This window comes from Siphateles boraxobius, unplaced genomic scaffold (assembly GCF_051911475.1).
Source record: "Siphateles boraxobius isolate OS27281-9 unplaced genomic scaffold, OSU_SipBor_1 39, whole genome shotgun sequence".
Taxonomy (NCBI): Eukaryota; Metazoa; Chordata; class Actinopteri; order Cypriniformes; family Leuciscidae; genus Siphateles; species Siphateles boraxobius.
This window is the reverse complement of record NW_027509019.1, coordinates 2,117,501-2,131,358: the sequence shown is the minus strand read 5'-3', so window position 1 is coordinate 2,131,358 and position 13,858 is coordinate 2,117,501. Positions and strand designations below refer to the sequence as shown.

The 13,858-nt window shown below is 40.3% G+C and overlaps 1 protein-coding gene across 1 annotated transcript in view; it reads left to right on the top strand.

Annotated features, from left to right (window-relative positions):
* Positions 1-13,858, top strand: part of smc4 (structural maintenance of chromosomes 4) — a 59,497-nt gene that overhangs the window by 30,689 nt on the left and 14,950 nt on the right. The window contains exons 11-21 of the mRNA XM_077197321.1: positions 1,310-1,543; positions 4,290-4,475; positions 5,215-5,376; positions 5,532-5,757; positions 7,676-7,755; positions 8,962-9,114; positions 9,188-9,314; positions 10,789-10,978; positions 12,114-12,258; positions 12,344-12,517; positions 13,407-13,589. Of these exons, the coding sequence (XP_077053436.1) occupies positions 1,310-1,543; positions 4,290-4,475; positions 5,215-5,376; positions 5,532-5,757; positions 7,676-7,755; positions 8,962-9,114; positions 9,188-9,314; positions 10,789-10,978; positions 12,114-12,258; positions 12,344-12,517; positions 13,407-13,589 (1,860 nt within the window). The remainder of the gene's footprint in view (positions 1-1,309; positions 1,544-4,289; positions 4,476-5,214; positions 5,377-5,531; positions 5,758-7,675; positions 7,756-8,961; positions 9,115-9,187; positions 9,315-10,788; positions 10,979-12,113; positions 12,259-12,343; positions 12,518-13,406; positions 13,590-13,858) is intronic.

The window sequence follows — 13,858 nt, the reverse complement described above, 5'->3', positions numbered from 1 at the left end:
GAATAGCAACAACATCACTAAGGCACTTTTTAAGAAATTCCCCTTCACGATATGGTTTTTTTGCACGAGCAATGTTCCATGCCAGTTGATATGACGCTAATGTCACTGTCTCTGAATGCTTGGTAAATTTCCGAAAAAGCTGACTTTGCTTCTCTGTCTGACGTTTCAAAGTGTTTACCTTGTGCTTGCGAAGTTCACTGCCTTTGGGAAATTCCCGGGCCACCGTAGAATGGAGTGATGTGAAATGGCGCTCAAGATTTGAAGCCTTAAAATGCGACAACGACGTCTGGCATATCAAGCAGAATGGTTTTCCATTTCGTTCAACAAAAAAATATAAATCCTCCCATTCAGATAAAAATGTTCTGTGCTCATCTTCATATTTGCGCTTAGCTGTATGCTTCTTTGATTCTGCCATGATAATTCCTACTAACGTAGGCCTACTTCACGTTAACCTGACAGCGGCAGCTCCTGTCAGTAAACAATAGGCTAGCCACGTTAAATTACGCGAGAGTTGGGGTTCTGTTAAAAAAAAAAAAAAAAAAATATGAATAATGTATTATTTTAAAAAGTAAAATTACATTCAGAAAATACATTTAAATTCATTCCTATTTATTTTTAAATAAAATTTAGAAATTCTAAAAAAGGTGAATGAAAAGCGATAGCTATAACATGACTGAACCGAGCCGCAAAAAAGCAGTCAAAGAGCCGCACGCGGCTCGCGAGCCGCGGGTTCGCCACCCCTGCACTAGCTAGTCACGACTGTTTCCCAAAACCGCACTGTCGCAAATTGTTGTTCATGATGTAACGCACATGGTGGAGTAATAACTACTGTTAATGAATCTGTTTGAGATCGAATTACTGCTAGATGTTTTGCTATAAATTACAGACATCTGAGGGTCATTTCTAATTATTCTCATTTATTTTGCTTTATTTCCAGATTCAATCATGGACTCGTTCTTACGCACTAGAGCGCATTCACACGAGCGCACTCTTCAGAAACTACGCTTTAAATCTCTCGACAAACTAAAAGACGTAAATGACGTGCATGTATTCTAAATAATAGACAGGGGTTGCACTGAATGTCAGCTTGCTTATTTTGCTCAAGATTTATTGAGTCCACATGTCATGCAAACAAGAAACTCTGGAACGACAGCTCTCGACCTGTGGTTAGAAGCAGACACACAGCTTTGCGATGCTGTTAGCGAATGTTCTGGTTTCGGGAAACACGACTCGTTGAATTGTGCTCATAACGATAACTTGAAGCGCCCCCGTTCTGAAAGCTCAGTGTTTGCTGCTTGTGTCCCTGCAGAAGAAGGAGCAGGAGCTGCTGGAGCTGAGCAAGGCGGTGAACGAGACGCGCTCTCGGATGGACGTGGCCCAGTCTGAGCTGGACATCTACCTGAGTCAGCACAACACCGCGCTCAGCCAGCTCACCCAGGCCCAGAACGCCCTGCAGGAGGCCGTGACCACGCTCCGAGACAGGAGAGCCGCCATCAAGGACCTGCACATCAAGATACCCCAGTGTGAGGAGCAGCTCAAGAAGGTGACGCTCTGTGTGAAAGCGCTCAAGCGACACTATATACCGGTACTAGAAAGGTACCGCGATACCCTGCTATTAATAATTAACAGCCGGAGTCAGGGTGTGTGTGCAGAGCTCTGCTTCAGTCTTTACATTCACTAAACAACAGAAGCAGAACAGTGAAATCTATACGCGCATCGCGTGACAGAAACATGCATGCTTGAGAAAATAAAGCGCGGGATGTGCTCAGACCTGCAGCGCGAGCACACACACACACCTTTCACACAGCGTGCGATCGCGACTTCAGTTCTCTTTCGCAGATTATTAGGTTTGAATAGTCAAAATCTTCATGTAAACACAGTCGGGTAAGTCTAGTGAACCTGAACTGTTTGTAAAAAGTAATCTTATGTGTTCATGTGTTGGGTACGTGCGGGTCTTAAAGGGCCGGACCAGCAGCCTAATATTCTGTGTGATTAATGTTAATCAAACAACTAAAGAAAATAGACAATCAATCACCTAATGCTTGACTATATGTAATCTATTGATTAAGAATCAGTAGTTAAACTTTATTTTTACAGCTACAGTAGGTCTTTTTAACTGTAGCATTCAAAAAAACAAATTAAGCACTGTTTATTTTATTTGTCTCATTGTTTGTCATTTTCAATGAAATTTTTTTTTTTGCTTATTTTTAATAACAAAGATAAAATAAAAGCAATTTTATAATTACAATATAGATAATTAAATTTAAAAAATATTAAATGACTTGAAATTAGTGATCGACCGATATTGATTTTTTATAACCGATACCGATACCAATTATTTGCATGTTTATGTGCCCGATAACCGATATGCAGAACCGATATTTATTTACTGTTATACTTCTGTTTTTGACACAATTATTACAACACAAATGAACTGAACAAACCATTTAATTTATAACAATCACTCCCTTCTATATAATATATATATATATATATATATATATATATATATATATATATATATATATAAATATAATATATAATATAATCACTCCCTCCTAAATAATATATAATATCCCTCCTATATAATATATAAATATAAAACTTTATATTTATACACAAATAAATATAGAGGTCTGAGTCCAAAAAATAAAGTGCCTTTGTTTAAAAATAAAAAAATGCTTCGTTTGTTTTCATAAATGGTAAATAAATCAAAAACATTTATATTACTACATTATATAATTTATATCTAAATTATACATATAATTTATAAGCATCAGCAGTAACAATGTTAACAATAGGGAAAATAAATGTTAAAAGTCTAATGTTTCATATGGAGAAAATAATGGTCAGGGGATTCATATCACCTTTGCAGAAATGCAATTCATTTTAAACAGTTTTAGAAGGTTTATGTGCCGTTTAATAGGTTTAAAATAAGAGTGAGGAATAATTCACTGGGTAATATTAATTCACTGAATGATATTAGCTGGAATATAACATTGTCATTATAAATTATTAATAATATTTTTGTAGGTCTAGATCATGAAATGCTTTCTGACAAAGTGCTGTTTATCTATGCATTTTCACAGAACTATATATAGGCTACTCAACCGCGATCGCGCGTGCAGATAATAAATAATTAATTTCCACAAAGCACTATATTTAGATGTGTATTAGCGAAATAATTGCTATGTAGTAAATGATAATATAATCTAGGCTGTTTAAACGAGATAATCTTGTCAAAAGTTTCATTCAGTGGCCGTGCTCGAGCATTCCTGATCATCAACCCAGTGAGTGCAATATGATCGACCCAGTGCTAAGCAATATGAACGAACTTTTTTTCGAGACTAATGGTGAGCAAATACAACAGATAAAGAATTAAATTCAGCGCTTTTATTTTCAACATGCACTCATTCATGTCTGTTTTATTTAATTCATGTAAAGTTACATCTTTATTGGGGCAGGACATGACGGATTACGCTACGTGACTCCATGAGTTCGTCTCAATTTTTGAGATCCAAGCTGCATAAACTATATCAGGCATTTATGTCTCAAACCTCATTTCTGCATGCCTGTTATGTTAAATAAAGTTGAATAATTAAAGCAAAGCAAGTACCTTACGTGTGCACAGAGTTGTTGTTGACTGATCTCCTCAGACGCGGGCTGCAATGGCGGTATTCTCAAAACGGCCACAAGATGGCGCCGTTTATCGGCAAATCCGATATTACAAAACCGATACCCGATTATGGGAAAATGCTTAAATATCGGGAAAAATATCGGTAAACCGATACATCGGTCGATCACTACTTGAAATAAGTTTTTGGACATCCTAACCTGTTCAGAATAATTATCAATCATGTTAACATTCGCTAACATTTCACAATGTCAATGTTGCAAACATCTCTGTAAGGACGTACACACTGGCATGTAATTATTATTATTTTATTTAATAAAGGGGAGGGAATGCTAATAAAGCAGGGCAGGAACATGCTGGTCAAGTGAGTATTTAGATTTTTTAAATTAATTTATAAAACGATTGTTTTCAAATAATTTAACTGTTTTAGTTTTTTTCCCATGGCATCGATTCGGTATCGAGTTATTTTTGTCTGGTATCGTATCGAAGTCATAATTTTGGTATCGTGACAGCACTAGTGACTTGTAAGACTTTATGTAAGTATTTTGTGATCAACCCTAGAAAAGCTGATGAGACGGATGCAGATACCGGTGGATACGATGGATCTACGTGGCTTTGATTGTAAACCGAACCTGTGTGTGTGTGTGTGTTTCAGGACGAGCAGGAGCTGGAGCAGATCTCCGAGCAGGACCGGCAGAAGCGAGCCCAGGTTGGGGACCTGAGACAGAAGGTGTCTGAAGCCAAGAGCTCTCTGTCCAGCAACCGCAGCCGCAGCAAAGTGCTGGACGCCCTCATGCAGCAGAAGCGCTCGGGCAAGATCACCGGCATCCTGGGCCGGCTGGTACGTGCACTCGCTTTCACCTCCGCCAGCCAGGGTTTGACATTAGCTTTTTCACTCGGCGGACAATTCGGCTGCTAAATTAAGTTACTTCTACTAGCCAAAGAAAAAAAAGAAGAAGAAATGAACCAGTTGAACTGTCACAGCTTACATATAAATAAATACAGTTGCAATCAAAATTATTCAACCCTCATTGCAAATCAGGTTTATTGGTAAAATGAACACACTTTCAGCCGTTTGCAATGAACACACTTTCAGCCGTTTGCAATGAACAAATCAAACAAAAGTAATTGAAATGGCTCAACATAACAAATGTTTCAAGTGGTTTCCTCAAATTTAACTGAAAATGCAACTTTTAATGACTTCAAAATTATTCAACCCCTGAATAGAATCCCTCACTACAGCACACATCTGCAAAACAGGTGTTGTCTCAAGCACACCTGATGCAAATAATCAAGGGCTTCATTAGTTACACCAGGTGTGCTTGAGCTAGAACACATGAAATATCTGAACTGGCTGGGTTTAAGTGTCACGTCAAAAGAATGGTCCAAAAAGTTAAGGGAAGATTTCATCGCCCTTCACAAACAAGGAACTGGATACAACGTTGGAAGCATAGCTTGCGAGTTCAAAGTTAAAGGGACAGTGGTTACACTACACTATCATTTGGCGGGTGTTAATTTCAAACCCTGCATCGTTAAAACTAATGGTTTTATGCTGTTAAACCTGCCGTGTCTCAACACAGGGTGATCTGGGGGCCATTGATGAGAAGTATGACGTCGCCATCTCCTCCAGCTGTGGCTCGCTGGATAATATTTTAGTGGACACCATTGACACGGCGCAGAAGTGCGTCACGTTTCTGAAGGCCCAGAACATCGGTGTGGCCACTTTCATCGGTCTGGACAAGGTGGGAAAATTAACGTGTGGCTGAGCTGTTCTTTCTAAACCTCATGACTAAAATGTGCCAGTATATCCGACGGGTATGGCCTTGCAGAACCCCTTTATCTCGGTACATGGGAAGTCCTGTGTGTCCAGTAGTGATGATGAGTGGTTGTTGTGCAGATGAAAGTGTGGCAGCAGAGCATGGGCTCCATCTCCACCCCGGAGAACATCCCTCGCCTGTTTGACATGGTGCGCGTGCAGGACGAGAGCGTTCGCCCGGCCTTCTACTTCGCCCTCAGGGACACGCTGGTGGCCACAGACCTGGAGCAGGCCACGCGTGTGGCCTTCCAGAAGAACAAGCGCTGGAGGGTGGTCACGCTGCAGGGCCAGGTCATCGAGCAGGCCGGTGAGAACACACACACACACACACACCCTGACCATCAGCCCACTGGATCCGATTCGGATCCTTCATCATCGTAGATTATCTACATCTCAGAGTGTGTGGAACTGGTGATCAATCTGTTATGTAGGTGTGCAACGGATCGCAGTTGATCGTGGCCCGTACGGATCAGCTCCCCACGGTTCGGCACGCATGTGACTCGCGGATTAACTCCTAAATCTAACCGTCATAGAGTGAAAGTTTATCATTTGGACGTGTTGTGTCTTTCATAAATTACACATTCAAACAATTTTAAGACGCCGAAGAAGAGGCAAAAATGTTGTCATTGATGTTAATAAAACAACAAAATACAGCTTTAACAAAGATTACACTATTTTTAATTTCTACAGTGAACAAATAGTGTTGTTTTATATTTAGGCTTTTTTTAATTAATTTCTGTACCTGAATACTACTGTTAGACTTTTAGTTTCATCTCTGCTTGTAATTTGTGTATTTGTTCTAATTTTATTACTGACTGTTCACTTGTTTTTAATAATGTCTTTATCAGTTAGGCTAGTAGGTTTTGTTATTGATATTGAAAAACTTCAAGTGAGCTTTAAGTGATAAAATCCGATCCGAGGCTCAAAAACCGTAACGATCCGAACCGTGAATTTTGTGATCCGTTGCACTACTACTAGTGTGTTAAACACAATCCACTAAATGCACACTACTTGATTTTATACAGTAACTTATTAAAACCTAAACATTTAGTGGAAAAAATAAAACTGAATGTGTAGTTTAAATCTGTGGAAATGTTAACAAAAAGAAAATGTAATAAATACTATTGTTTTGCATTAATAATTGCATTTACTAATAATATTACATGGTTATTTATCGGAAATGTGACTGTTAAGCACTGAACTTGAATTTGGATGTAGATAAAATTAACTTTTATTGACAACAGTAACATGCAAAAAAAAACTAATTTTTACGGGGGAAATGTTTTATATTCTACTCTTATTAAATGTACCACACACTGAACTGACCGACAGCTTCAGTGATTATAAAAGAAGCGCTCTCCACCGGCTTTCTGTGTAATTGAGTCACAATTTGATGTTGTTGTTTTTTTTTCATGAGACTTATTGACTAAGCTATTTCCACTCTCTAATAAATGGGGAAAAGTAAGACAAGTCACAAAGTGCTCCTCTGCCACCATCTACTGGTTCTAGTGGAAATTTCATGGTTTTTTTTTGTTTTTAGGTTTTTAAATAAAAGTTTTTTTTTGCCACAAAGTGTTAGTTTTACAAATCATCACATTAAAAATAGCATTGAAATTGGATCATATTTAGAGATTTGAAGTGCTGGAAAAAGTGTGAAGCACTTTAAAAAGCACTTTTCACTCCTAAAACTATGCATGAACCCTGAAATGAATAATGTAAAAACATTTGACTATTTCTGAGAGAATACCATGGTTACAGTTAGCGTTACTACATTATATCAAGTCAAGTCACCTTTATTTATATAGCGCTTTTTACAATACAGATTGTATCACCATTATATCCATGGTGAATGTTGGTGATTTGTGGACTAAAGATCCCATGCTCGTTCATGGCACAGTGTTTCTCCTGGTTTCCACGTCAGGGCTGTTTGATCTGATATATGTGGTTTATAACTGAGAATTCTGTGCTGAATTTACATCACTAGATGTGTAATATATCAAGTCACTTTGACGGAGTAAGATGGTGGTTTACTTTCTCTTAATTACGCAAAGGTTCTTAAACTAGAAAAAAAAAATGTGTATCTGCTTTGTTTTACGATCTATACAAGATGGCTTGAAAGCACCAATATTTCTATGAGTGTTTCTTCAAGTTGCGCAGGTATGTCTGGGTGAGCGCTGTCTCACTGTCACTGTGGTGTGATGTGCTCATGTTGGTGATGTCCTCAGGCACCATGACCGGAGGAGGAGGGCGTGTGATGAAGGGCCGGATGGGCTCCTCCGTCTGCGCTGATGTCACTCAGGAGCAGGTCAGACTAGAAGCGCTCGCACCTAAACATTTAATAATGGTCTTTTGCTCCCCTTCACCAACCTGTCAGCTGTGTGGACACTAGGGATGAGACCGCGAGGATATTTTCCCACCGGTTAATCGGCATGTAACAACACTGGTAATACTGTTATCACCGGCGGGGGGGTTTAAATCGCTAATTTGAAAGTGAAACTAAAATGCGCACGTCCGCATGGGCATTCATAACGGTGTGGAGCAGAGCGAGTGTTTTCAATTAATTCTGACCATAGGAATTAACTAAAAAACGTTGTTCTGTCGTGGACGCGCGCCGTTATGAATGCCAGTGCGCATTTTAGTTTCACTTTCATATTAGCGCCAATTCGGGTGTGGATTGCTTGAATAGTGGGTTCATTAGTCTATTATTCTTACTGTTAAACACACCAAAAAAAAACAGTACAATGACAAATTCACTTAAATTGGCACTTTTACATTTCGGTTTGACAGCAAATATCCCGTCGTCATCTTGTCGGTCAGCTCCTCACTCTCGTGAGCGGTGAGATGTGACTCCTGCTGCTTTTTAAATAGAAACTTCTAATCGACGGTGGTGGCGGTGCCGCGGTGGGCAAGTGATGTAACCGGTGTTGCTTCTGAACACCGTCAACACCGAGTATCCTAGCATAGTGGACACTAGGGCTGAGTTGGCCATATTGATTTCATTGGGATAAATGATAATGATTCTTAAATTCTATTGATTCTTAAATCCCAAGAATTGATTTTTGGTTTCAGTTTGAGACAAAGAAAAAATTTGGGTTTTAGTCAAATAACTAATTCCTTTGAGGCCAAAAGTTATTACATTGGACGCAGCTGCCATAAGACCCAGCAGCCTCTGAAACTGTTTGACAGTGAGTGACTGGCCTAGTTTATGCTATACGAGCGGGGGATAGTTGTGCCTGCATCGTCGTCAGATCCCCAAAAAAGGTCTCAATGAGTAGAATACAAAAAGCATAATTTTTTCGTGGTTTTTGCTAAACTTGAGCGAGTTTTTGAACATGAAGCCCCTCAAGACCCATATGTAAATCATATACGGATGCTGAATTTGACACTTTCTCGCTCGTAACTTCATAATACATGCTCCGATTGTGGAAAATGGCACATGGTTATTTACAGCAGGTGCTTCTGATTGAAATGAGTCCAGACTCGGGATCTAGAGATGTGTGGTTGTGTGCAGCTGGATAAGATGGAGAGCGCCCTGAGCACGGAGGTGACGCAGCTACAGGACTGGCAGCAGAGGCGGCAGCTGCTGGAGGAGAAGGTGCACACAGCCCGATCTCAGCTGAGAGACATGAAGAACACGCTGGAGAAGTACTCCGCCACCATCCAGGTCAGGTCAGGCCCTCGAGTGATGAGACCTGAGCGTGTGTGAGCCGTCTGTTAACCAGTCCTGTGCCTTACAGAGCCTGACCGAGCAGGAGCTCCATCTCAAGACTCAGATCAAACAACTGGAGGCCAACGTCATCTCTGCCGCTCCTGATAAAGCCAAGCAGAAGCAGATGGAGAAGAGCCTGGACGGCTACAGGAAAGGTGCGTTCCTTCCGCCGTCGTGCTGAAACCCTATTGTAATTGATCAAATTCCCGAGGATCGGTATCTCCCCTAAAAGTGATCGAGCAGACCGTGAAAAGGGTAAAATGGCTCATGACTCCTAAACCGTCAGGCGTAGACTCAAGTGTCTTATATTGTTGGAAACTTTGGCTCAAGATGGACACAATTCATGCCTCTGATTCGTCGCCCTGGTAACATTTTTGGTATTTTTTGAAAAACTTAGATTTTTGTCCCGATCGGAATCTAACAGTCCAACAAGATTCTCTGGAGGCTGATTGTCAATAAATGTATATAAAATTTTTTTTTTTTTACAAATTTTGAAATTTCAATTCACGATCTCTAAGGGATGCCAAAACTGCTTTAATTTGTGAACGGAATGAGATATTTTAACCAAACTCTACATATGTGGTCGTGTTAAAAAGCACGTGGTAACTGGCAACATGGTGGTGCTTTAACATTGAAAAAAAAATTAAAAATTGGCTGTAACTACAAATCCCTAAGTCTGATTGACTTGAAAGTTGGCATGCGGTGTCTTCTTCCAAGGTGCCAAGATTGCCTTTGAGGACATTCGCCAATCTTGAAAAACACGTCCGACCATCGACCAATTAAGGTTGAGCAGCTGTTAGACAAGGCCAACGGAGGTCGATTGAAACGAACCTTGCTGGGCCTCTTCGACTCACGGCTTTAGAGGCCTGTGGTAAACTCAAACGGAACGGGGGCCAATCCGTCAATCAAATCGTTCGTTAAATATGGGAGATTACTTCAAAAAACAACTTTGGCGAACTAGTCCTTGGTCTTTAGCTCGACCTCGATAAAACCCCTACGGCACAATTCTCGGGACTCTCTCTAGGTCAATAATTATCAAAAAGATGTTGAACTTTGGCCTTTGAATAGCTATAGGAGCCTCATTTAGAAAATGGGCGTGGACAAGTCCACCCAAAAGCCTATCATTCCTAAACAAAAACTCGAAAAAGCACGAAAATAAGTGACAACATGCGACATATGATTCCAAACAAGCATGCAAACTTTTATGGAGATCTACCCATAGGTAACTCTATAACTAATAAAAAGCTTTAAAAAAACATATTTCCTTAATAAATTACATAGATTATAGATGGAAAAAACTATTAACAGCCAATATAAGTGGTGACATGCTCGCTAAATAAAACAATTCATTTTTACGCATTAAAGCACTTAACCCCATTTTGTTTTGTGTACGGTTCACCCAAAAACGAATATCATTATTCCTGTTTGACTTTATTCAGTGGAAACCAAAGTGCTGCTGTGTCTGTGAATGCCATGAGTAGTTGTTTTAGTAATGACATCTGAGCGTGTAAGAGCTGCTTGATGTCACAGTTAAGCTGGAAAAGCAGAAAGAACTTGATGTAGTTTCTCAGACAGACTGGCGTGTTGGCCATCATCAGTAGATGTAAGGATGTGTGTTTTGTGCTGAAGACTTTGAGGCAGCGTCCGCTAAAGCAGGGAAGGTGGAGGCCGAGGTCAAGAGGCTGCACACACTCATCGTGGACATCAACAGTCACAAGCTGAAGGCCCAGCAGGACAAACTGGACCAGATCAACACACAGCTGGACCAGTGCTCCTCAGCCGTCACCAAAGCCCAGGTGGCCATCAAGACTGCCGGACGGTCAGTAACTAACCACAGCCACTGATCATGACCAAGTTTTTAAATGCTTAACTATAAACATTTGGGCTTGGTATTGACACAAATTTCCTGATTCAATTTCATTTTGATTGGATGTATATCTGGTACAGTAAATATAATTTTTTTTTTTATATATATATAAAAGAGTTTGCAAATGTAATATTGATGTAATACAACAATTCAATAGTTTTATCAAATCAAAAGTTAATATTATGTGACTTGCAGTTTTATCAACGAAAAATAGTTCAAAACAAAATCTCAGCTGAACCGCTGCGCATCTCTGAGGAAACATGGGTGTTGCCTTTATGAATGAATCTGCGTTTTCAAATGAATCTAGTGAGTCAATGATTCAATTACCCATTCATTTAAGCTGATGAAAACAATGTGATGCACTTACTGGATTCGCGATCGAGTTTCACGTTTGACTGGGTTTCATTTACTGCCACGGCCTTGCGGCTCAAATAATATGTAATATAAATAAAATGGGCATTTTGGTAGATTTGGTAGATTACCAACTGCAAGAAAGCGTTACAATATAAACATCATATTTCAAAACAAACAATCAGCTTGCCCATCATTTTAAAGCACAAATGACATGCTTCAACCAATCTCTTTAAAGTAAAACAGCAGATAAAACATCTAAATTCATTCCAGTTCATGTAAGAAGAGTGTGCTTTTAACCACTTTTTACTCAGTCCCCGATTTACATGAAAAGGGTGAATTGAGTTTATAGTTTATATCAAAGATCACAGCAGAACCATAACGCATCTCACAGGAACCGTGTTTCATTACTGAATGATTCAGCGTTTTGAACGAATCAGTTGAGTCCATGATTCAATGACCCATTTAAATTGATTAACATTTTTTTAAAGGTTTAAAGGGGGGCGTGACCAAAAAAGTTTGAGAACTACTGAACTTTAAAGTAAAATAAGTAGATAAGACATCTCAATTAATTCCAGTCCATGCAAGAAGAGTGTGTTATTAACCACTTCATGAGCACATTTCACTGAGACTCACACTCTTCATGTGAACCTGTTCATCCTGTGGGATGAGCTTGACTGGGTTTGTAGAGCCAGTTGATCCATCCAGAAGTGTGTTTTGTCCTCTGTTGCGGCAGTAACCTGAAGAAGTGTGAGGAGAGCGTGTCTCAGCTGGAGCAGGAGATGAGCGAGAGCGAGAAGCTGATGGAGGAGCTGACGGAGCAGCTGAAGAAGCTGGAGGAGCAGGCCGGAGAGATCATGCAGACCTACCAGCAGGCCGAGGTACTTACTGTTTCCCTTGCTGTGGCTCAGACTGTCCGCACGGCGAGGGCTGAGAGTGTGTGTGTGTGTGTGTGTGTGTGTGTAGGAAGCTCTGCCGGAGCTCCAGGAGCAGCACCGCGGCGTCCTCCAGGAGATCAAGGCCCTGCAGGAGCAGGAGCACGCGCTGCAGAAAGAGTCTCTGAGCGTCCGGCTGAAGGTGGAGCACATCGACACGGCCATCGCCGAGTGCCACAACAAGATCAGGCACTGGGAGAAAGAGGTACTGAGCCCACACACGCCTCGCCAGCAACAGCACTGGGAATGTGTGTAACATTCAGATTAATCCTACATCTGAACAATCATTTGCAGCTGCTAATCATTAAACCGGAGTTTCATTGTCCGATGTAGACGGCCTCGTTGATTATAATGGGGGGGTTTGGAGGGGGAAAAAAACTTAAGTATTTTAATCTTGTTAATCAACATGATGAATCGCAATCACAATATCAATTTTGGATGCGGTTAATCATTGCCCTGCACTAAATAAAAGTTTGTATGTGTGTGTACTGTATAATTATTTTGTATATATAAATACACACACATGAATATATATATTTGATACAAATCTGCAGATATATTTATATATATATAAAAATATTTATATATATTTATGTAAACACAAACTTATATTTTGGATGCGATTAGTCGTTCCACAGCCCAACATTTGTTAGTTTGTAGCTGCAACACTGGATTTTCAGGGTCGATGCCAATAATTCACGGCTCATGGTCCATACCGATATCCATCATTTTAGTTACCAATATATTGTGCACTTCATTGTATAATCATAAGTTTGTTCCCTAAACGCAGACTAATTTCATAAGAGCTTTAACGCAGATATTTTAGTAATGATGTGTGATATCGAGTGTCTCGTGTGTTAGTGAACGCATGGCCTCTGGGGTTTGTCTAGCATCGGTGCTTCTGTGTGTGTCATATTTCAGCCCAGTCCTCTTGTTATTAGTTGATTTGCCCCTCCTCATTTCATCTGTGTGTGTGTGCTCGGCCTTGGTTGTGGTCGTTTACCCAGTTTCCTGTCAGTCCTGTGGATTCCTCCTCTTTCACCCATTATAGGGTGTAATGTATTGTTGATTGTGTTGTTGTGCCTCACGCTCAGGCCGGCAGACTGACGCTGCACCCCGTGGACGGCTCTCCATCGGAAGAGCTGCCCGCACTGAGCCCAGAGCAGCTGGCAGACATCGGCAACCCAGACGTCATCAAGAATGAGATCGCTCTGCTGGAGGACCGCTGCGCCAACATGAAGCCCAACCTGGGGGCCATCGCAGAGTTCAAGAAGAAGGTGCGTGCTCCTGTTCTCCGCCATAGAACTAGTTTTCTCACTCAAATGCAACGATTTGGACTAGGGATGCTATCGGCTGATAGTAATGACCATAGTAATAACAATAAATAATTACATGCAACTGTCCCTGAACCTAATCCTACCCTAACCCTATAGTAGGTACATGTGATTTATTAATATTACTCAGTAATTAAATGTATAATTACACTGTAACGTAACTATGACACCTTAAAATAGTGTAACTTTCATTTGTAATGTTATCGTTATCG